Consider the following 24,181-nt stretch of genomic DNA (forward strand, 5'->3'; position numbering starts at 1 on the left):
GGTCTGAATACTTTCCGAAAGCACTGTATATTGGTAAAAGTCTCCTTGTCCGAGAGAGATTTACAAGGTTATCAAAACGTCACACCAGAGTAAGCCTACAAAAACGCAGCCCTTATTTTAAGTGTTTCTAATATCCCCCATGGGGAAAATGAAAGGAACCATTTCCCTGTTTGACCGTAAGGTTTTATGGCTATTACGACACCTCCACTGTGGGGCTCTATAAAGACTGGATGGACCTATTCATCCTGAGTGACAGGGAATTCTCTTTTCAGGTATAGACCTGAAGATGGGCTTTAGACCTGAATAAAGGGGTTTAGCTATGGTGGGTTTTCAGGTCTGGCTGTAGTAATTTACCTGTAGCAGGAGAGGGATGCAGGTCTCAATCGCCAGGATCTGAGCTGTGTCCTCCATCAGGATGTTGTCATACTGAAAACAGAAGATAAGAAGTGTAACTGTCGAGTTGCCTCTGACTCGAGTACTATGTGTCTGATCTTTATGTACAGGATTTTTTCTGGATCAAAAAGGGAGTTAGTGGGGGTGGCAGGGGGTGTATCTGCATTTCAAATAACATTTTAGAGGCCCCACCTCCTACACCAGCAGGTAGTTGGAGCGGTCCAGTCTGCTCATCAACAGCTCAAAGGCACAGAACTCCTGATTGGGGGACGGGACCACCCACCCACCCACACACACACTAGTAAGACGACTGCTCAGAGGCCTGGGGTTAGGTTTAGAGGTTAAATTGTCAGCATGGACAGGTAGTGACAACTGGTTCTAAGGGCTGCACCACAGTGAGCAAATGTTTGTCATTAGATGATACATGATGGAAGACAATCATCCTTGGACGCAAAAGGGAAGAGTAGTATAATTAAGCAATAAAGCCTGAGTGGGTGCCTCAGAGGCAGGCTGGGTGAGAATTTAAAGGGTATGGGTTAGTGTTCAATAGAAGCTTAGTGAGCAGCCAAGCACTTCACAACAGATTCCCTTCCAAGGCCTGGTCTGAATAGGAAAAGCACGATTGGGGGTGTTTTCCTGAAAGGAAAAGAGAAGCGGAGCCTTTGAGTGCACTAGAGAATATTCATATTAGATGCTTTACTATTTTAACATTAAACCCAATCAAAACATGCAATATTAATTAGCTCTAGTTTTAATGCCTGTGGTTCTTCAGCGGTTGAAGGGTGAAATGAAGCCGGATTTCTTCCCTCCCTGGGCATTCACTCAGACTGGAAGGAGAGAAGGAATGGAGGAAAGAAATAGGATCAACGGCATTGGGATGGATGTCGAGCAATCCAAGTGGTAGATGTCTGTACATGATGAGTTCATTCAGGGAAACTGACTGTGTGTGTGTGTATGCGTGGGCTTATGCGTATGATGCCATCGTCTGCTTAGATGGCATCTCATAAACACAACCTTTATCTTTAAACACTCCTTGTAGGAAACAGGCATCGAGGCGGATCACTTTCCTTCTCCTGTGATTCTAGAGGGAGAGTCTAACATCTCTGAGCGGGGGGAGACAGACATATCTCTGCAGCATCATAATGGAAGAGGCTGAGCTGAGGGAACACAGTAAAGTGCTCCAGTCTGATGTGATGCAGCCAGTGATGCGGGGGATACCAGATAAATCAAGACCACACATGTTAGGATATTACCTCCATCCAATAACTTCTTTATTGCTTCTACAAGGCCTTCGTATGGCTCCCATAAATCTCTAATGTTATTGTTATCTCTATATAAAGACTGGATGCAACCAGGAGGGGCTGAATACAAGTGTGCCGGCTTTTGGCCGCTAAAAAACGTAAAAGCCGATAAATAAAATTGCAGCCAGCCAATTGTCCAGGAGAACAAGAAAAAATACCATTGCGAAATAATGCTTTTAAGCCTATTCCTTAATGGAAATACCAATCGATGTAAATACATTTGACTTGTCATGCTCATCGGTCTATAGGTTAATTTGCATAATTATGTTGAATTAAATTGGCAAATGTACACTTTATTCATTATGCATCTCATTTATTACACGCTTATAGCATATAGAAACAGAGCCATTGAGAGGAAAATCTGTCAGACAGTGTGAGAGCTGCTGCTACAGCATCTCAAACAGTAAATGTATAGGCACCGGAGGACAGGCCTCATCAGCACCTTACACACCACTTTGCAATGAGCTGGAGGCAGTATGCATTTTGAAAACATATACTTGTGATTGTTTTGATCACACGTACTGGAATATGTTCCGGTCAGCCTCAGAGAACAACATTGACTTATTCGCTGACTCAGTGAGTGCGTTTATAAAGAAGTGCATTGGAGATGTTGCACCCACTGTGGCTTTTAAAACCTACATCAACCAGAAACCATGGATGGATGGCAGCATTCGTGCAAATCTGAAAGCGCGATCCACCGTATTTAACGACGGAAAGAGGTCTGGGAATATGTCTAAATATAAACAGTGTAGCTATTCCCGCCCAAAGGCAATCAAACAAGCGAAATGCCAGTACAGGGACAAGGTGGAGTCGCAATACAACGGCTCAGACACAAGATATATGTGGCAGGGTCTACAGGAAATCTTGGAATACAAAAATAAATCCAGCTATGTCACGGACACCAACGTCACGCTTCCAGACAAACTAAACAACTTCTTTGCCTGCTTTGAGGATAATACAGTGCCACCGTCACGGCTCGCTAACAAGGACACCCCCCCCCTTCTCCGTGGCTGACGCGAGTAAAACTTTTAAACATGTTAACACTCACAAGGCTGCTGGAACAGACGGCATCCCTAGCCACGTCCTCAAAGCATGTGCAGACCAGCTGGCTGGTGTGTTTACGGACATATTCAATTGCTCCCTATCCTAGTATGTTGTCCCCACATGCTTCAAGATGGCTACCATTGTTCCTATACCCAAGAAGGCAAAGATAACTGAACTAAATGACTACAGCCCCGTTGCACTCACTTCTGTCATCATGAAGTGCTTTGAGAGACCTCCAATGTACCGGCCACCCTAGACCCACTTCCGTTTGCATACCGCCCAAACAGGTCCACAGACGACGCAATCACCATCACACTGCCCTATCCCATCTGGACAAAAGGAATACCTATGTAAGAATGCTGTTCATTGACTACAGCTCAGCATTCAACACCATAGTACCATCCGAGCTCATCATCAAGCTGGAGGCCCTGGGTCTCAACCCCGCCCTGTGCAATTGGGTCCTGGACTTTGACGGGCTGCCCCCAGGTGGTGAAGGTAGGAAACAACATCTCCACTTCGCTGACGCTCAATACTGGGGCCCCACAAGGGTTCATGCTCAGCCCCCTCCTGTACTCCCTGCTCACTCACGACTGCGTGGCCATGCACGCCTCCAACTCAATCATCAAGTTTGCAGACGACAACAGTAGTGGGCTTGATTACCAACAACGACAAGACAGCCTACAGGGAGGAGGTGAGGGCACTCGGAGTGCGGTGTCAGGAAAACAATCTCTCACTCAACGTCAACAAAACAAATGATCGTGGACTTCAGGAAACAGCAGAGGGAGCACTCCTCTATCCACATCGAAGGGACATCAGTGGATTAGGTGGAAAGTTTTAAGTTCCTCGGTGTACACATCACTGACAAACTGAAATGGTCCACCCACGCAAATAGTGTGGTGAAGGCGGCGCAACATTTGATTTGATTTACTTAATTGTTTGAAACATGAACGTTTCGTACATATTATGAGGCATGTCTTACCTTGCTTCAAAGTAGGCTAGCCAAAATCGTGGAGGCAATTATTTTATAAAAATGATTTCATTGTCCAGTAGCCAAAGACACAATCCTAGTCATTTTAGCAATCCATGCTAGATGTTGCATATTAGATTTCCCGTCTTTCAAAAAAAAAAAAAAATTCTCCCCAATTTCGTCATATCCAATTACGATCTTGTCTCATCGCTGCAACTACCCAACGGGCCTGGGAGAGGCTGTCAGGTTCTTAATAAAGAGAGTAAAAAACGAATGGACGACTACGAAAAGCTCAAACCAAGTTTATTCACCCACTGGGTCAAACAGCTGCAAAGACAAAGACATAATTACACAAACACATATATTTATACCTTCCTCCTAATGCTGAGTCTCCTCCTTACACATCTGGAATGTCAATACATCTCTGTTCTTGACAGGACTTTAGTGATGCCTGTTCTTTCTCACTTTAACTTACACCTCCCCAACTCACGGCTGTCCTATTGACTTGAATCAGACTGTGGCCCTTCTCCTCTCCATAGGATAGCTGATATCTAACAATAACATGTTCTGACAGAATGTAAACTTTCTCACTCAGTAGATTTCCATACCCTCAGTTTTGATATAATAACATGAATGAGGATATTTCAAGTAAGAACTCAGTACCCATCAAGGAGAAGGTCGAGTCATGCGCTCTCCAAAACATGACCCGCCAAACCGCGCTCCTTAACACCCGCCCACTTAACCCGGAGGCCAGCCGCAACAATGTGTCGGAGGAAACACTGCCTGCCACAAGGAGTCGCTAGAGCGTGAAGAGCCAAGTATGGAAGATGTTGCCGACAGATACAGCAGCTCTGCTTCTAGCTCCTAAGCAACAAGCATTTCGCTACACCCGCAATAACATATGCTAAATATGTGTATGTGACCAATAACATTTTATTTGAAGCCCCCCCGGCCAAACTCTCCCCTAACCCGGACGAGGCTGGGCCAATTGTGCGCTGCCCTATGGGACTACCGGTCACGGCCGTTTGTGACACAGCCTGGCTCTGTAGTGTTGTCTCAAGCACTGTGATGCAGTGCCTTAGACCGCAGCGCCACTCAGGTCTTTCATAATTTATAACGGATATTTTTCTAATAGTCACATGAAACCACTTGCACAGTGTTTTCCCGCCAATTGCATTATGGAACGAACGTTCCAGCGTAGCCTACTGCCTTGTGCACATTGCAGTACTTACAATGTAAAGAAATAATAGTTAATCAACATTTTCAGCAAACCGTTCTGATCTGTTGCATCAGACTCATAGCTGTTTTTATTTTTTATTATGTGGACTAGGGCTGCTACTTGTATGAATTTGGGATCTACGTACAACAACTTCCCCAAAGTTAGTTTGGAATAGGCTATTTCTTTCTCAACTTCCTGACTAATAGAATAGGTCAACTTTTCTACTATGGGGGATAGTAGATTGACATGCTAGTGATTTTGCTGTTCATTACCGCATATCCTTGTATCCTCAAATGGCTTGTTCTTTTAATATGAATTAGCATAATCTAAATGTGATTTCTGTCATTCTGAGCTCGGTGAGTGGACACCCAGATCAGGTTCTCTACTTGCACATAATCATCTGATGATTTATCACGCCAGTGTTAATCTGCTAAATTGTAATTATTCGATTTATTGCCTACCTCATACCTTTTGCACACATTGTATATAGATTCTCTTTTTTTCTACCATGTTATTGACTTGTTTATTGTTTACTCCATGTGTAACTCTGTGTTGTTGTCTGTTCACACTGCTATGCTTTATCTTGGCCAGGTCGCAGTTGCAAATGAAAACTTGTTCTCAACTAGCCTACCTGGTTAAATAAAGGTGAAAAAAAAAAAAAAAAAGGTTACGTATCCAATGCATATGGGTCCGGTAAATTTCTCAAATGTCCGGTATTATGTGTAGGGAATGTATGTGTAGGGAATGCAGGGTGAGTGAAAGGCCCTATTACCTTCCATCCACATCTGGGGAGACAGACAGCAGGTCCTGTGTCACTGCCAATGGGGTCAGGGGAGGAGGGGGAGGGGGCACGGGGTGACATGTCACCAAATCATCATGTACTTCCAAACAATGTCTCACAGAACACACTCAAACAGAGGGAATGAGTGAGTGAGTGAAAGTGAGATTTAATAAAGAGGGTGGAAAAGTATGAAAAGGAAGAATCTCACTATATCCCCATCATATTACAAACTCCTAATATCACAACAGAAACACACAAAAAAACGTTGAAATGTGATTCAGTGCGATGTCACAGTGGCTACTTCTCCAGTAGGAGTGGGAGAGAGGGTCTGAATGGAAACAATCACATGTGAGCCTGGGCAGACCTGTCATGGCATCAGTTGTGGAAAGAGAATCACGTGTGTTCAGCGTTCCAACTCCCACTTCACCACACACACACAAAGATGGCTAACGACCCGTGAGGAACATCCTGAACTGCTGACATGGTGTGTATGTGTGTGACAGTGTGACATAATTACCTCTGACTGGGTGGAATATGGTATGTGTGTGTTTGTTCAAGAGCTTGTTTGTTTGTGACATGTTTATCTCTGACAGAGTGAGGATCTTCATGGTGTGTATATCCCTTTACCTAGGTAAACATACGTACGTGCGTGCGTGCGTGTGTGTGTGTGTGGCCTCCAGCTGGGTAAAAATCTTCTTGATGTGTTGGTAGCAGCCCTCGGCGAAGTCCATGTCTTCGTCGTACGAGTGACCGAGGAACACAGACTGGGGAGCGTTGGAGAAGTACTTGTGGAAGGGGAAGTGTGTGGCCACGGCCTCGGCCTCCACCCTGCTTAGACCTGACCTTGGACATGTACTTTTCCCAGTGAGACATCACCTGCAGCGGGGAGAGAGAGGACAGCAGCAGACAGCCCCCCTGGATGTTACAGGTCTGGCTCTTTTTGGTATGCTGCACACATGCATTCTCACTCAAAGACAAACACAGTTGCGTCACATACAAAGTAGGACTGGATGATATATTTAAATAATTTGAATTTATGTTTTAGCTCGATATTCCAAATGCATAAAACAATTATATAAGGTATGAAACTTAATTTAAACATGTGAACAAAGTTGACAGGCTAGCATGCTGTTCAAACAGTTGGAGACGGACAGAAGGCTGTGTTCATAACAAATCAACTGTTCTACCTTGTAAGCTAGCAAATAGATCCAAGTTGGCTAAACATAAATATAAAGATATTTGTAGTGTTGATATTTTGGTTCAGTACACACACACACACACACACACACACACACACACACACACACACACACACACACACACACACACACACACACACACACACACACACACACACACACACACACACACACACACACACACACACACACACACACACACACACACACACACTTGAAATCGGAAGTTTACATACACTTAGGTTGGAGTCATTAAAACTCGTTTTTCAACCACTCCACAAACAAACTATAGTTTTGGCAAGTATAAATAGAACACAAGTATAAACACCATGGGACCATGTAGCCGTCATACCGCTCAGGAAGGAGACGCGTTCTGTCTCCTAGAGATGAACGTACTTAGGTGCAAAAAGTGCAAATCAATCCCAGAACAACAGCAAAGGACCTTGTGAAGATGCTGGCGGAAACAGGAACAACAGTATCTATTTCCACAGTAAAACAAGTCCTTTATCGACATAACCTGAAAGGCCGCTCAGCAAGGAAGAAGCCACCGCTCCAAAACTGCAATAAAAAAGCCAGACTACGGTTTGTAACTGCACATGGGGACAAAGATTGCACTTTTTGGTCTGTGTCCTCTGCTCTGATGAAACTGTTCGGCCATAATGACCCATTGTTATGTTTGGAGGAAAAAGGGGGAGGCTTGCAAGCCAAAGAACACCATCCCAACCGTGAAGCACGGGGGTGGCAGCATCATGTTGTGGGGTTGCTTTGCTGCAGGAGGTACTGGTGCACTTCACAAAATAGATGCCGTCATGAGGAAGGGATATTATGTGGATATATTGAACCAACATCTCAAGACATCAGTCAGGAAGTTAAAGCTTGGTCGCAAATGGGTCTTCCAAATGGACAATGACCCTAAGCATACTTCCAAAGTTGTGGCAAAATGGCTTAAGGATAACAAAGTCAAGGTATTGGAGTAGCCATCACAAAGCCCTGACCTCAAACCTATAGAAAATTTGTGGGCAGAATTGAAAAAGCGTGTGCGAGCAAGGAGGCCTACAGACCTGACTCAGTTACACCAGCTTTGTCAGGAGGAATGGGCCAAAATCCACCCAACTTATTGTGGGAAGCTTGTGGAAGTCTACCCGAAACATTTGACCCAAGTTAAACAATTTAAAGGCAGTGCTACCAAATACTAATTGAGTGTATGTAAACTTCTGACCCACTGGGAATGCGATGAAATAAATAAAAGCTGAAATAAATCACTCTCTCTACTATTATTCTGACATTTCACATTCTTAAAATAAAGTGGTGATCCTAACTGACCTAAGACAGGGAATTTTTACTAGGATTAAATGTCAGTAATTGTGAAAAACTGAGTTTAAATGTATTTGGCTAAGATCTATGTAAACTTCTGACTTCAACTGTATATACACACACACATATATATATATATACACTGCTCAAAAAAATAAAGGGAACACTTAAAGAACACAATGTAACTCCAAGTCAATCACACTTCTGTGAAATCAAAATGTCCACTTAGGAAGCAACACTGATTGACAATAAATGTCACATGCTGTTGTGCAAATGGAATAGACAAAAGGTGGAAATTATAGGCAATTAGCAAGACACCCCCAATAAAGGAGTGATTCTGCAGGTGGTGACCACAGACCACTTCTCAGTTCCTATGCTTCCTGGCTGATGTTTTGGTCACTTTTGAATGCTGGCGGTGCTCTCACTCTAGTGGTAGCATGAGACGGAGTCTACAACCCACACAAGTGGCTCAGGTAGTGCAGCTCATCCAGGATGGCACATCAATGCGAGCTGTGGCAAAAAGGTTTGCTGTGTCTGTCAGCGTAGTGTCCAGAGCATGGAGGCGCTACCAGGAGACAGGCCAGTACATCAGGAGATGTGGAGGAGGCTGTAGGAGGGCAACAACCCAGCAGCAGGACCGCTACCTCCGCCTTTGTGCAAGGAGAAGCACTGCCAGAGCCCTGCAAAATGACCTCCAGCAGGCCACAAATGTGCATGTGTCAGCATATGGTCTCACAAGGGCTCTGAGGATCTCATCTCGGTACCTAATGGCAGTCAGGCTACCTCTGGCACATATAACATGAGGAACACCTTCCTAATATTGAGTTGCACCCCTCCTCCTTTTGCCCTCAGAACAGCCTCACTTCGTCAGGACATGGACTCTACAAGGTGCCGAAAGCGTTCCACAGGGATGCTGGCCCATATTGACTCCAATGCTTCCCACAGTTGTGTTAAGTTACCTGGATGTCCTTTGGGTTGTGGACCATTCTTGATACACACGGGAAACTGTTGAGCATGAAAAACCCAGCAGCGGTGCAATTCTTGACACCTACTACCATACCCCGTTCAAAGGCACTTAAATCGTGTCTTGCTCATTCACCCTGAGAATGGCATACATACACAATCCATGTCTCAAGGCTTAAAAATCCTTATTTAACCTGTCTCCTCCCCTTTATCTACATTGTTTGAAGTGGATTTAACAAGTGACACAATAAGGGATCATAGCTTTCACCTGGATTCATCTTGTCAGTCTATGTCATGGAAAGAGCAGGTTTCCTTCATGTTTTGTACACTTGATGTGTAGATAGATGTCCTAGCCTGCCTCTTTCAGGTAATACATTCAATGCAGCATTAGTCTTAAATTTAGCAAATGAATGATGGGTTATGCATAAGTCTCTAACTTATTGCCTCTGTCTCTTGCACAATACGCACTTGCGCTCCACTGGCCTCCCTCCTTAAATAACTTTCCTTAGCTCTTGTAGTCCCATGAAAAGAAGTACTAGAATAGCATGCTCTACATTTTTGTTGTTTCGTATACTAATAGACCATTCGAAGAGGGATGCAAGCTCTTGTTTGCAGCATGTTAAATGCAGCATGTTAAATAAAGCAGCCAATTGAACTCACAGGGAGTTTGAAAGAGAACTCGATGGCAGTAGGCTATAGCAGTTATTTGTTCAGACCCATAACCATTCAATCTCCGTGAAGAGAAATGACAGCCGTCTGCATCTTATTCCAGTCCTATATTATTCAAGCATGTCATTACAATGATGAACATGAGGACAACAAAACTTATTTCATTTAAACTCAAATTCGCAAGTCTATAATTGTAACTTTGTAGGCCGCATGTCCTGCACTAGCATCACGTTCTTTCCCAGCTTCATGGTTTGAATGAGGTGTGTAATTCCAGTCCATATAATACAGTATAATACAACAAAAGGACAGTAATACAGTCCATACAAAAAGATTAGCCTACTGGAGCTAGTTTAATTGATTTACCCAAGAGAGCACAGCTACATCTATGGGCTTTTATGTTTTCTGTCGTGTGTAATGTGCGGTAGCTTATATATGATAGGCTATGTATAGGATAACGGCGAAATCATTTGGGCTTTTTTGGGCTTGGGCTCATTAAAGGTCTTTAATGTATAGGTCATCAGGCTCAGGTAGCATCAGGCTTGAATTTGAATGACGATCAAAGCTCTTACCAAATACAGACATATTTATATATGTTTTAAACTGAACATTTGTCAAATACAATATTCAACCCTACTCTGCCCTCTACACCCCACTTCCAGCCTCCCTCTTCTGTCTCCCCTCTACACCATACTGCCAGCCTCCCTGCTGTGTCTTCCAGTCTCCTCTTACTGACAGGATGCCGCCTCAGTGAGATATCCACTCCACTCTTCTAGATTTTAGATCTGGGCTATTTTATGAGCTCTCTCAGGTCCTCTTAAGCTGACAGTTGCCTTGGGTTGTCTCCTCTTTGTTAAAAAGGCTCTGTTGTCTATTCTGGGCCTTTCTGCTGATGCATGCTGCCACAATCAAGAGCATCCTGTCGGGCTGTATCACCGCCTGGTACGGCAACTGCTCCGCCCACAACCGTAAGGCTCTCCAGAGGGTAGTGAGGTCTGCACAACGCATCACCGGGGGCAAACTACCTGCCCTCCAGGACACCTACACCACCCGATGTCACAGGAAGGCCAAAAAGATCATCAAGGACATCAACCACCTGAGCCACTGCCTGTTCACCCCGCTATCATCCAGAAGGCGAGGTCAGTACAGGTGCATCAAAGCTGGGACCGAGAGACTGAAAAAGAGCTTCTATCTCAAGGCCATCAGACTGTTAAACAGCCATCACTAACATTGAGTGTCTGCTGCCAACATACTGACTCAAATCTCTAGCCACTTTAATAATTAAAAATGGGATATAATAAATTATCACTAGTCATTTTAAACAATGCCACTTTATATAATGTTTACATACCCTACATTACTCATCTCATATGTACAGTATATACTGTACTCTATGCCATCTACCGCATCTTGCCTATGCCGTTCGGCCATCGCTCATCCATATATTTATATGTACATATTCTTATTCATTCCTTTTTTCTTTACACTTGTGTGTAAAAGGTAGTTGTTGTGAAATTGTTAGATTTTGTGTTAGATATTACTGCATGGTCGGAACTAGAAGCACAAGCATTTCACCACAATAGCATTAACATCTGCTAACCATGTGTATGTGACCAATAACATTTGATTTGAATCAGAACTGTGGCATTTTTCCTGGAGCCAGTTTTTGGTAATTAGGTGACAGAAATAAATGGAGGATATGGTATAATATTTTGGTATTTGCTGTCGAGGCGGATTTGAAGCAGAAGGAAGATACTGACACGTATTGCACTGGGATGAGATCTGCAGCATCTCATCCCCTTTCATTTTTATTTTAGTGACACATTTTATTACCAATTTTTGTAGGTCGGGATATCAGAAATGACTGATTCATCTGGAAAATTCCTTACCTTTAGTCTAATGTCACACACATTCACATCTATTATCCCCAAACACACCCCCCTCCTGTACTGACCTGGTAGAGGTAGAAGTGTCCGTCAGTCTCACAGGTGTAGGTCCAGACTCTCTTGCAGACTGCCCACCTCTCTGAGCAGCTCCAGCCTCCTGGCCAGTACGTAGTTCACACGCCCATACCTGAACACAACATATACCACATCCATCCATAGTTTACCTTGAGAAAGCAAACAGTATCAGTTCCATTTCAGTCAGTTGAATTGGACCATAGAAGAGCTGTTATATTCCTGGAACTCATTCCAACAACCAACCATTCTCTCATCATACCTGGAGGCCTGGTACAGTATCAAACTAGTAACAACCACCCTATACAAACACTGTTACGCCATATTCCTATGATGATAATAGCCTCAACCTTCCCTAAACATTGCCTGCCTGTCCATAGCCAGATAAGATCAGTGTCGTGATCTGAGGGTCATATCACATCATTCTGAGGGGATGTTGTGAGGAGAACTGAAGCCTAAACCTGTGACATCACAGCCTAGGGAAAATAGTTTCAAACCCTTCATGCACAAATCAGTATCAGCTGCAAGCAACAAGCCAGTAGGCTTGAAGTGGAAAATCAAATCTAAAGTTTAAGAACCCAAACTCTAAGCTGGCTATTAATAGTTTTGGTTGCTGAGACGATGGAAGCTAATAGCCAGAAGGACCAAATTGCAGTCTTCGCTAATACATGTAATAACATTGACAAGGTATAACAGGAATTGGAGCTGCATTAGTCATTATAAAGTTGTCAGTTTCAATGGCTTAAAATATTCACATTAAAAATATGGAAATTCAATCTTTTTTAACAAGATATAAGTTACCTACACTTGTTACAATGATTGATATTGAATCAATACAAAGCTCACAAATTATATTGTCAAACAAAGAGTGTAAAACAAACACAATAGTTTGCTTTTCAACAAACTGAAAAAGACAAAAATACAGAAACCCGAGCCATCTTTTGTCTAGTCAGGCGTCGCGGTGTGCCGCCACAACAAACCAGAAAGACCATTTGTGGGTGGCAGTGGCACCTGGCCATGCTATCTTCGATGTCACCCAGACACTGCTGTGCTGTGTGCGCGTGTGTCAGAGTGAAACTTTAACTTTTAAATAGATCTCTTGCTAAGCCTCACAGCAGATGATTCATAAACAGAACTACACCTGCTGATGACGATCAAATTAAAAAAGTGGTGAACTTGTTTCCATCGTCACAAAAGCAGCCCTCTGCTCTCCCGTCCCAGGAGACTGCCAAAGAGAGAGACAGAACTAACCCATTTAGTCATAAAGTTCTTTCAACTTCCACAAAAGCGCTCTATATACCTCTGTCTTTCATATACACAGTATTTCAATATCTAATTAAGGGGGGGGATTTATATAATTTTTTATTTATTCATTAAAAGGCAATGCAATGTTTATTAATGTCACTGTAAACTAGCCTTGGTTGACCATTGAGAAAATATAATAATTTTTCATCCCATTGCCTATACAGTACAGTGTTAATTAGTTACCCCAGGTTTCTCCTTCCTCGTCATTGGACCGGAAGGAAGGAAGAAAGGGTGAATGTTGATTCAATCAGTGTGCATGTTGTAGACAGCCTCTCGTCCTGGTACTGTAGCTAGCTTTAGCTGATCTGCAGAATGCAATGGTGCTATTCCAGAGTCGTCACATCCACTCCACATTCTTCAAACTCACGCCATTCTCACTGGCTCTGCTCTACACAACAAGGGCCTGTGTTCAGTTGGCACGAAACAGGAGAAAACTGGTCTGTTTTTAAACAGAAGATTACCATATCTGAATCTTTCAGTGAGCTAAGGGTAGGTAGGGCCAGAATCGAATTTTACAGCAATATCTGCCCATTTAATGAACACAACTGAATCTACCCATGTACTGTATATTTTGATATAATCTCTCATGGACAGACTTCCTAAATGGTACCGTAGATGCGGGATGCGTGAGATAATGAGCAGCATTAGCTCCGGTTCTTGGGTTTTTCCATCACTGGTTATATGCACAAATCATGATTTTGCACGTATCTTTCGAATTGCGGATGGGGAGGGGAAATTTGGCCCATAGACTTACCCGTAACTTGCAAAGAGAAAGTGTGGAGTTCTACGTTCCGGTTCCGATCCTCGTTCTCTCTCTTCTCTTAACACTTATGGACCAAGAACTTAATCAAGCATCTGACCACTTACGCAAGCCTTTGGTTCTGTGTTAACTGAGATTTGTACTTATATAGCCTGGATCTCAAAGCTATAGTTAGTTATTCTGACAGCAAGATCAGAGCTAGTGAAAACGGCCGCTGCATGAGCACTGAATAAATATTTAATGAAGTTGGAACTATTTTAGACCAAGGGCTCTATTTTGGTCTTTAACGCAGACTGACAATAATAAATAACACATTTGAGGTGGTTCATAAAGTCATGAAAAAAATAGCACAAGTTATATTATATAACTCTACGTATTTTGAACATGTCATTCCAAAATAATGGGCAATACAATTTGGAGTTAGTCCCCCTTTGCTGCTATAACAGCCTCCACTCCTCTGGAAAGGCTTACCCCTAGATGTTGGAACTTTGTTGCAGGGACTTGCCTCCATTCAGCACCAACAGCATTAGTGAGGTCGGGCAAAGATGTTGGGTGATTAGGCCTGGCTTGCAGTCGGCGTTCCAATTCAAAGATTTCCCTTCACTGGAGCTAAGGGGCCTAGCCCCAACCATGAAAAACAGCACCAGACCCTTATTACTTATCCACCAAACTTTACAGTTGGCACTATGCATTGGGTCAGGTAGTGTTCTCCTGGCATCCGCCAAGCCCAGATTCGTCCGTCGGACTACCAAATGGTGAAAAATGATTCATCACTCCAGAGAATGCGTTTCCACTACTTCAGAGTCCAATGGCGGCGAGCTTCATACCACTCCAGCCGACGCCTGGCATTGCGCATGGTGATCTTAGGCTTGTGTGCAGCTGCTTGGCCATGGAAACCCATTTCATGAAGCACCCAACGAACAGTTCTTGTGCTGACGTTGCTTCCAGAGGCATTTTGGAACTCGGTAGTGAGTGTTGCAACTGAGGACAATATTTGTGCTACGTGCATCAGCACCCGGCGGTCCCATTCTGTGAGCTTGCTACCACTTCCCGGCTGAGCCGTTGTTGACCGTGGCAGCATCACTTACAGTTGACCGTGGCAGCTCTAGCAAGACAGAAATTTGACGCACTGACTTGTTGGAATGGTGGCATCCTATTACGGTGCCACAATGAAAGTCACAGATCTTCAGTAAGGCCATTCTACTGACAATGTTTGGCTACGGAGTTCTCGATTTATACACATGTCAGCAACAGGAGTCGCTGAAATAGCCGAACCCACTAATTTGAAGGGGTGTCCACATACCTTTGTATGTACAGTTCCAGTCAAAGGTTTCGGACATACCTAGTCATTCAAGGGTTTTTCTTTTGTTTGACTATTTTCTACAAGACATCAGAACTATGAAATAACACATATGGAATAATGTAGTAACCAAAAGAGTGTAAGAATATATTTTAAATTAGCCACCTTTTGCCTTAATGACAATTTTGCACACTCTTGGCATTCTCTCAACCAGCTTCTCCTGGAATGCTTTTCCAATAGCCTTGAAGGAGTTCCCACATATGCTGAGCACTTGTTGGCTGCTTTTCCTTCACTGAGTGGTCCAACTCATCAGAAACCATCTCAATTGGGTTGAGATCGGGTGATTGTAGAGGCCAGGTCATCTGATAAAGCATACTCCTTCTTGGTCAAATAGCGTTACACAGCCTGGAGGTGTGTTGGGTCATTGTCCTGTTGAAAACCAAATGATAGGTCCACTAACCGCAAACCAGATGAGATGGCGTATCGCTGCAGAATGCTGTGGTAGCCATGCTGGTTAAGTGTGACTTGAATTCTAAATAAATCACAGACAGTGTCACCAGCAGTTAAGGCTGTAGAGGTCATTGGGTCTAGTTAGGGCTATAGAGGTCATTGGGTCTAGTTAAGGCTGTAGGGGTCATTAGGGCTAGTTAGAGCTGTAGGGATCATTGGGTCTAGTTAGGGCTGTAGGGGTCATTGGGTCTAGTTAGGGCTATTGGGGTCATTGGGTCTAGTTAAGGCTGTAGAGGTCATTGGGTCTAGTTAAGGCTGTAGATGTCATTGGGTCTAGTTAGGGCTGTAGGGGTCATTGGGTCTAGTTAAGGCTGTAGAGGTCATTGGGTCTAGTTAGGGCTGTAGGGGTAATTGGGTCTAGTTAAGGCTGTAGATGTCATTGGGTCTAGTTAAGGCTGTAGATGTCATTGGGTCTAGTTAGGGCTGTAGGGGTCATTGGGTCTAGTTAGGGCTGTAGGGGTCATTGGGTCTAGTTAGGGCTGTAGGGGTCATTGGGTCTAGTTAGGGCTGTAGGGGTCATTGGGTCTAGTTAAGGCTATAGAGGTCATTGGGTCTAGTTAAGGCTGTAGAGGTCATTGGGTCTAATTAGGGCTGTAGGGGTCATTGGGTCTAGTTAGGGCTGTAGGGGTCATTGGGTCTAGTTAGGGCTGTAGGTGTCATTGGGTCTAGTTAGGGCTGTAGGTGTCATTGGGTCTAGTTAGGGCTGTAGGGGTCATTGGGTCTAGTTAGGGCTGTAGGGGTCATTGGGTCTAGTTAGGGCTGTAGGGGTCATTGGGTCTAGTTAGGGCTGTAGGGGTCATTGGGTCTAGTTAGGGCTGTAGGGGTCATTGGGTCTAGTTAGGGCTGTAGGGGTCATTGGGTCTAGTTAGGGCTGTAGGGGTCATTGGGTCTAGTTAGGGCTGTAGGGGTCATTGGGTCTAGTTAGGGCTGTAGGGGTCATTGGGTCTAGGTAGGGCTGTAGGGGTCATTGGGTCTAGTTAGAGCTGTAGGGGTCATTGGGTCTAGTTAGGGCTGTAGGGGTCATTGAGTCTAGTTAAGGCTGTAGAGGTCATTGGGTCTTGTTTAGAAAAAACACTACTACTCAAGTTGGAAAGACTCAAACAAACTATTTTCATTTCCATTTTCATCAGGGCAGAAGGTGCTCACAGACTAGTGGAGGCTAAAACTTGGAATGGAGTTTACTTGATGGAATATTCATCTAGCCACGTCACACCTCAGGTAAGTCACATAAAAGCCAGTCCACTTTATACACTACAGACCCAAACACAGAATAACACATATAAACAGCTCAAGACGATAGCAGAAGCCTGGGACTGGGAGGCTGCCTTGGCTGCTAATGATTGTCCCGACACATGCCAGTGAGTGGTTTGTGTGTGTGTGTGTGTGTGTGTAGAGTTGTTTTACGACTGTGCTGATAGCCATGCTGCCATATTTACTCCCCAGCAGTCACCCAATAAATAACAGACAGATCCCTCTGCCAGCTACGAGTCACCAGGCCAGGAATGAGCTTCATCAAAGCAAGGCAGGAGTGTGTGTGTGTGCGTGTGTGTTAGTGAATGCGTGTTTCTGTGGATGAGAGGCTGTGTGTTTGCGAGGCAGCTGTGTGTGTGTGTTTGTGTTTCTGTGGATGAGAGGCTGTGTGTTTGCGAGGCAGTTGCGTGTGTGTGTGTGTGTGTGTGTGCGTGTGTGTGTGTGTGTGTGTGTGTGTGTGTGTGTGTGTGTGTGTGTGTGTGTGTGTGTGTGTGGCAGCTGTGTGTGCGCTCCATCGGCACCATTTAATTTAGTGGAGGGCCTTTCAGGGCAGTAATTCACTAAGAATAGACTGAGATCTGCAGGAGTGAGGAGGAATGGAACGCCAAATAACTCCACATTACTAGTGTCTGGGGGAAGGTCCTAGCCAGTCCCCTGCGTCAGGAAGAGTAGTTACAAATCCTCAGCTCTTCAAGAAGCCAGGGCCAATAATACACCTGTCATAGGTAGCCAACAACCCACTCTGGGCTATGAGTGATTGAAAAGTACAGTTTAACTAACGAGCCAATGGATAGGAGACTTCAGCTGTGGCTCAAACTTTTAATGCTGTCCGTCTATTGCCTTGGTTTACTCAGGTGGCTAGATATGAGTAGTCACTATTTTTTAAATTATTTTTTTACCAGACAAGATGTTTGATCTTGACCACATCTTAAATTATGAAAGTCAATATCATCAACAGTAAATGTTCTTACCATAGTGGGTCCAGGCTGCATCCCAGCATGGATGGCCTCAATCTTAGTTGGTGTAAACTGGATGGTATTTCTGTTCAAACATACAAAGTTATCACGCATGGTTAGATGATTTTAAGGAACATGTTGAAAACTTGAGAAGCAAAACAAGAGCTGTTTTCAACAATATTTCGATACTTTGACTCCAAGTATATATTTGTATTTGTTTTTATATTTACAGTGGGGAGAACAAGTATTTGATACACTGCCGATTTTGCAGGTTTTCCTACTTACAAAGCATGTAGAGGTCTGTCATTTTTATCATAGGTACACTTCAACTGTGATAGACGGAATCTAAAACAAAAATCCAGAAAATCACATTGTATGATTTTTAAGTAATTAATTTGCATTAATGTCTGTGAGTATAACATAACTTATTTGGCAGGCGAAACCCCAAGGACAAACCATCCAGGATTTTTTGTTGTTGTTGAGTTCACTGTGTTTTCAATTGGTTTTCTATGGGAAACTAGATTTCTGAGGCACCTGGTTGCAGTTCCTATGGTTTCCACTAGATGTCAACAGTCTTTAGAAAATGTTTTTCTTTTGAGTAATGAAGAAGTAGGGTTGTTCAGACTGAGTGTCAAGCCAAGTGGACTCTTTTGTTTGGTGCGCGACCTGGAACTCGCTCCACTTTGATTTTATTCACTATTGAACACAGTATATTCCGGCTTAAATTTTATCGATTATTTACATTTTAGGATACCTAAAGTTGGATTAGGAAAGTTGTTTGAAATGTTTGGACCAAGTTTACAGGTAACTTATTAGATAATTTATAGTCATGTTGGGCGAGTTTTAACCGGTGTATTTCTGAATCAAACGCGCCAAATAAATTGACATTTTGGGGATATAACGAAGGAATTTATCGAACAAAAGGACCATTTGTGATGTTTATGGGACATTTTGAAGCGCCAACAAAAGAAGATCTTCAAAGGTAAGGCATGAATTATATTGTTATTTCTGACTTTCGTGTCGCACCTCCCTGGTTGAAAAGGATTTGTATGATGAGGCGCTGTCCTCAGATAATCGCATGGTTTGCTTTCGCCGTAAAGCCTTTTTGAAATCTGACACGGCGGCTGGATTAACAAGAAGTTAAGCTTTATTTTGGTGTATTGCACTTGTGATTTTATGAAAGTTAAATATTTCTAATAATTTAATATTTCTAGTAACTGTATGGCTTCCTTTTGTGGCTGAACGCTGTTTTCAGATGATTGAATATTGTGCTTTTGCCGTAAAGCTTTTTGAAATCTGACAACGGTTACATTAAGAACAAGTGTATCTTTAATTCTATGTAAAACATGTATCTTTCATCAAAGTTTATGATGAGTATTTATGTTATTTGACGTGGCTCTCCGCAATTTCTCCGGATATTTTGGAGGCATTTCTGAACATGGGGCCAATGTAAACTGAGGTTTTTGGATATAAAAATGAACTTTATCGAACAAAACATATATGTATTGTGTAACATGAAGATCATCAAAGGTTAGTGATTCATTTTTCTGCTTTTCGATTTCTGCTTTTTGTGACTCCTGTCTTTGGCTGGAAAAATGGCTGTTTTTCTGTGATTTTGCGGTGACCTAACATAATCGTTTGTGGTAAAGCCTATTTGAAATTGGACACTTTGGTGGGATTAACAACAAGATTACCTTTAAAATGGTATAAGATACATGTATGTTTGAGGAATTTTAATTATGGGATTTCTGTTGTTTGAATTTGGCGCCCTGCACTTTCACTGGCTGTTGTCATATCATCCCGTTAACGGGATTGCAGCCATAAGAAGTTAACCTTTGACCCTCACTGTTTGGGCTGGTTGTTGGGGTAGGGCCCCCGGTTGGGTGTGACATGAGGCTCCACTATAAGCATTTTGCCTTCCTCCTTTTTCTCCTCCTCTTCCTCCTCGTCTGCCTTCCACCTCTTGCCTTTGTTGGCCCTGTTCTGCACATGGAACTTGATTCTAGGGTGGTAAAAGAGCAGAAGGTTGAAAGATATGTTGCAGTTGGACCACATCAGAAAGACAACACCCCCAGAAGAATGACCCCAACCTTACTCCATCTGAACCTTGACCTCTGACCTGAAGGCAGGTATCAGCAACTCGGGGTTGTCCTCTGTGACCTTGACGGTGTAACCAGGGAAACAGGACCTCAGGTGGTCTACGGACAGGAACATGTCATTGAAGTCCAGGGAGGATTGGGCATCTTGGAGTAAGGGGCAGAGCCCGGAACACCGTAGCCCAGGATGATGTCATGGAGCCATTCTGGGACCACACACAGTGTTCATCAGGTTCCTAATCATCTCCAGGACAGCCTGGGGGACAAAACAAGGGGTGGAGAAAATTATCAGATATAAAAATGGTTAACCATTGGTTAACCATTACCGGGATCGATTTGACAACATCCGGTGAAATTGCAGAGCGCGAAATTCAAATTACAGAAATAGCAATTTGAAACATTCATGAAAATACAAGTGTCATACATCAGTTAAAAGCTTAACTTCTTTTTAATCCAGCCGCTGTGTCAGATTTCAAAAAGGCTTTACGGTGAAAGCACACCATGCAATTATCTGAGGACAGCGCCCAGCACAGAAAAACATTAAAAACATTTTCCAACCAGGCAGATGCGCCACGAAAGTCAGAATTAGCGATAAAATAAATCACTTACCTTTGAAGATCTTCTTCTGTTGGCACTCCAAAAGGTCCCAGCTACATCACAAATGGTTGTTTTGTTCGATTAAGTCCTTCTTTACATCCCCAAAAACTCAGTTTAGCTGGCGCGCTTCATTCAATAATCCACCGGTTTCCCTCCTTCAAAATGCATACAAAATGAATCCCAAACGTTACCAATAAACTTCTCCAAACAAGTCAAACAATGTTTATAATCAAACCTCAGGTACCCTAATACGTAAATAAACGATCAAATGTAACACGGAGAATAGTTATTGTCATTACCGGAGATAAACAACAAAGTATGCGCATTCACCGGAACACGTAACAAACACTACAGCCAAAATGGGAGCCACTTAGAAAAACTACAGATTCTAGCTAATTTTTCCAAAAACAAGCCTGAAACTCTTTGTAAAGACTGTTGACATCTTGTGGAAGCCCTAGGAACTGCAATCTGGGAGGTATTGCTTTCATATTAAAAATGACAGCCATAGGAATCAATGGTGGGCTGAACATTTTTTTTTCTGGATGGTTTGTCCTCGGGTTTTTGCCTGCCATATCAGTTCTGTTATACTCACAGAGATTATTTTAACCATTTTAGAAACTTTAGAGTGTTTTCTATCCAATACTACCATGCATATGCATATCCTAGCTTCTGGGCCTGAGTAACAGGCAGTAAACTTTGGGCACCTCAGTCATCCAAACTTCCAAATACTGCCACCTAGCCTTAAGAAGTTTTAATATGTACCAAAATCTGATCAAATGTGAAAAGAGGGACTTGCCTACATGTCAATCACATTTTAATGAGTGTTCAACTATGTGATATCCTCTGTGTCAAATAATTGAGCAACATCTTCCTTTTCATTTAATTTCGTGAAATGTAAAACAAAACATATATCTTCAAGCATTGGTGTAATTTTGAAATGACCATAATGAGCTTGTGTTAGGACTGCACAATATGGGCAAAACATTTAATTGTGTGTTTTTTTACTGTGATTGCGATTTGATTTGCAATATTTTCAAACCACTTGGGTGATCTGTGGAACCATAGAAATATAATGATTATTCTAATGATATAGTTGGAATACAGTGTTGTTTGGCATAACAACAGATTAAAAAGCCAGGGAAGAGTTTGTTGTGACAGGGTAGAAACCAAAATGTTGGTCTGTGTTTCCCGCGGCACAACAGCTAGAATTGAACAAGTGTTATATTAGGACAACAACTTTAGAATATGCTTAGTTATTCCTCTCTGATTCAGAACATGCCATAGTACAAACATGATGATATATACAGTGCATTCGGAAAGTATTCAGACCCCTTGACTTTTTCCACTTTGTTACGTTACAGCCTTATTTTAAAATGGATTAAATCGTTTTTTCCCCCCTCATCAACCTATACAGTTTGCTAGCCAGATTTGCCCTCTCAGTTAGCTAGTTAGCATTAGTGGCTAATGCAAAAAAAAATGGGCATGTGCAGCATGCTAAGACTAACACGCATTTTGCAGATAGCAAGATAAAATAATAGTATAATAAATAAAACATGGATTTATATTAGGACGCAAAAATATGGATCTCTTGCGATATGGATATTTCACATACAGCAAATGTACAAAACATTAGGAAAACCTCCTTTTTCCATGACAGACTGACAAGGTGAAAGCTATGATCCCTTACTGATGTCACTTGCTAAATCCACTTCAATCAGTATAACTGAAGGGGAGGAGACAGGTTAAAGAAGGATTTTTAAGCCTTGAGACAATTGAGACATGGATTGTGTGTGTGCCATTCAGAGGGTGAATGGGCAAAACAAAAGATTGAAGTGCCTTTGAATGGGGTATGGTAGTAGGTGCCAGGTGCACTGGTTTGAGTGTGTCAAGAATGGTGCTGAGGTTTTTCCATTCTCAACAGTTTCCCGTGTGTATCATGAATGGTCCACCAACCAAGGGACATCCAGCCAACATGACAACTGTGGGAAGCATTGGAGTCAACCTTGTGGAACTTGTAGAGTCCACGCACTGATGAATTGAGGCTGTTCTGAAGGCAAAAAAGGGGGTGCAACTCAATATTAGTGTTCCTAATGTTTTGTACACTCAATGTATATGTTTTCTACACTCAATGCAATTCCAATGTACTACATTCAATAAATTGTGCAGCCCTAGCTTGTTTGCACATGAAATTGACAGCAAGGGTCTGAAATTACACGCAACATGTAAAACACACATTCTTTCAAGCTCTTTAAAGGGGTTAAAATAAAATAAAATCAAATGTATTTATATAGCCCTTCTTACATCAGCTGATATCTCAAAGTGCTGTACAGAAACCCAGCCTAAAACCCCAAACAGCAAGCAATGCAGGTGTAGAAGCACAGTGGCTAGGAAAAACTCCCTAGAAAGGCCAAAACCTAGGAAGAAACCTAGAGAGGAACCAGGCTATGAGGGGTTGCCAGTCCTCTTCTGGCTGTGCCGGGTGGAGATTATAACAGAACATGGCCAAGATGTTCAAATGTTCATAAATGACCAGCAGGGTCAAATAATAATAATCACAGTAGTTCTCGAGGGTGCAGCAAGTCAGCACCTCAGGAGTAAATGTCAGTTGGCTTTTCATAGCCGATCATTAAGAGTATCTCTACAGCTCCTGCGGTCTCTAGAGAGTTGAAAACAGCAGGTCTGGGACAGGTAGCACACTGAGAAACAAAAAATAAAACCAAGATAGTTAGCGGCTACATTTACATTTCCAAGATAACTTGCGCCCTTAGACATCTCTGCCAGCAGCAGCCTCCTCCGGTAGCGCAACCAGATCTAACAGAATGTGCATCGTACTACAGGCATGCCTCCAGAGATGGATGCCTAGAGAGACGAAGGGAAGGTCACGCTCAGCCACAAGGGCCTCTGTCTGGGGTCAGTGGGGGGGATCAGGGGCCTTGAGCTGGTGGTAATCCTGGATCATCCCAAGGCTCTCAGCTCCCAGACCCAGCGGGACCAGTCAGTGATTGATCACCAAGGGGTGGGTGGAGTAGGAAAAACCAAGGCCTGGGGGCTGTGCTCAAATAAAGGGAGGAATGAGGGAAGGGAAAGAGGGAGGAAGCAAAGGATGGGTGGAAGGTGAGAGGTAGTATGAAAAGGAAGAAGGGATAGAGGTAGGGATATAGAGAGAGGGAGTGTAAATACCAAACTGGGTCATGTTTAATGTGCAGTAATACAGACCCCCCACTAGCCTTGAAGTTGTTCTCCTTGGGTTTGCGTCTCATGATGATGTTGAAGGACTCATAGTGGTCCTCAGTGCCGTTCTGGATGCTGTCGGTCATGTCCTACTGGTACTGGTTAGGGTCCAGCCACACTCTGAACGTCCTGGTCAAGGCCTGGGGAATAGGAGAGAGACAACAAATGGATATTGTAGTACACTATGGTAAAGATTTCACAAACGCAAAAATTGTACCTGTTCATTTCCAGCAGGAATAGGATAGTAGAAAAAAAGTTAATTCAACATAAATATGACATTATTGTTCAGTTTAAAGGTTTAATATTTAAAGCTATTGATTTTAGTCCTCATTCAATTATTTTTTTAAGCATTTTTGGAGAACTACTTACA

The 24,181-nt window shown here is 43.0% G+C and overlaps 1 protein-coding gene across 1 annotated transcript in view; it reads right to left on the reverse strand.

Annotated features, from left to right (window-relative positions):
• Window positions 1-23,906, reverse strand: part of LOC129813045 (uncharacterized) — a 121,831-nt gene extending 97,925 nt beyond the window's left edge. Inside the window, exons 1-8 of the mRNA XM_055865192.1 lie at window positions 23,797-23,906; window positions 19,983-20,239; window positions 19,734-19,889; window positions 18,173-18,232; window positions 17,903-17,972; window positions 11,802-11,920; window positions 6,351-6,581; window positions 355-426 (exon numbers count right to left, since the gene is read on the reverse strand). Coding sequence (XP_055721167.1) covers window positions 355-426; window positions 6,351-6,578 — 300 coding nt within the window. The 5' untranslated portion in view covers window positions 6,579-6,581; window positions 11,802-11,920; window positions 17,903-17,972; ... (2 more) ...; window positions 19,983-20,239; window positions 23,797-23,906. The remainder of the gene's footprint in view (window positions 1-354; window positions 427-6,350; window positions 6,582-11,801; window positions 11,921-17,902; window positions 17,973-18,172; window positions 18,233-19,733; window positions 19,890-19,982; window positions 20,240-23,796) is intronic.
• Between the last annotated feature and the right edge of the window lie 275 nt (window positions 23,907-24,181).

This window comes from Salvelinus fontinalis, chromosome 16 (genome assembly GCF_029448725.1).
Source record: "Salvelinus fontinalis isolate EN_2023a chromosome 16, ASM2944872v1, whole genome shotgun sequence".
NCBI classification, from domain to species: domain Eukaryota; kingdom Metazoa; phylum Chordata; class Actinopteri; order Salmoniformes; family Salmonidae; genus Salvelinus; species Salvelinus fontinalis.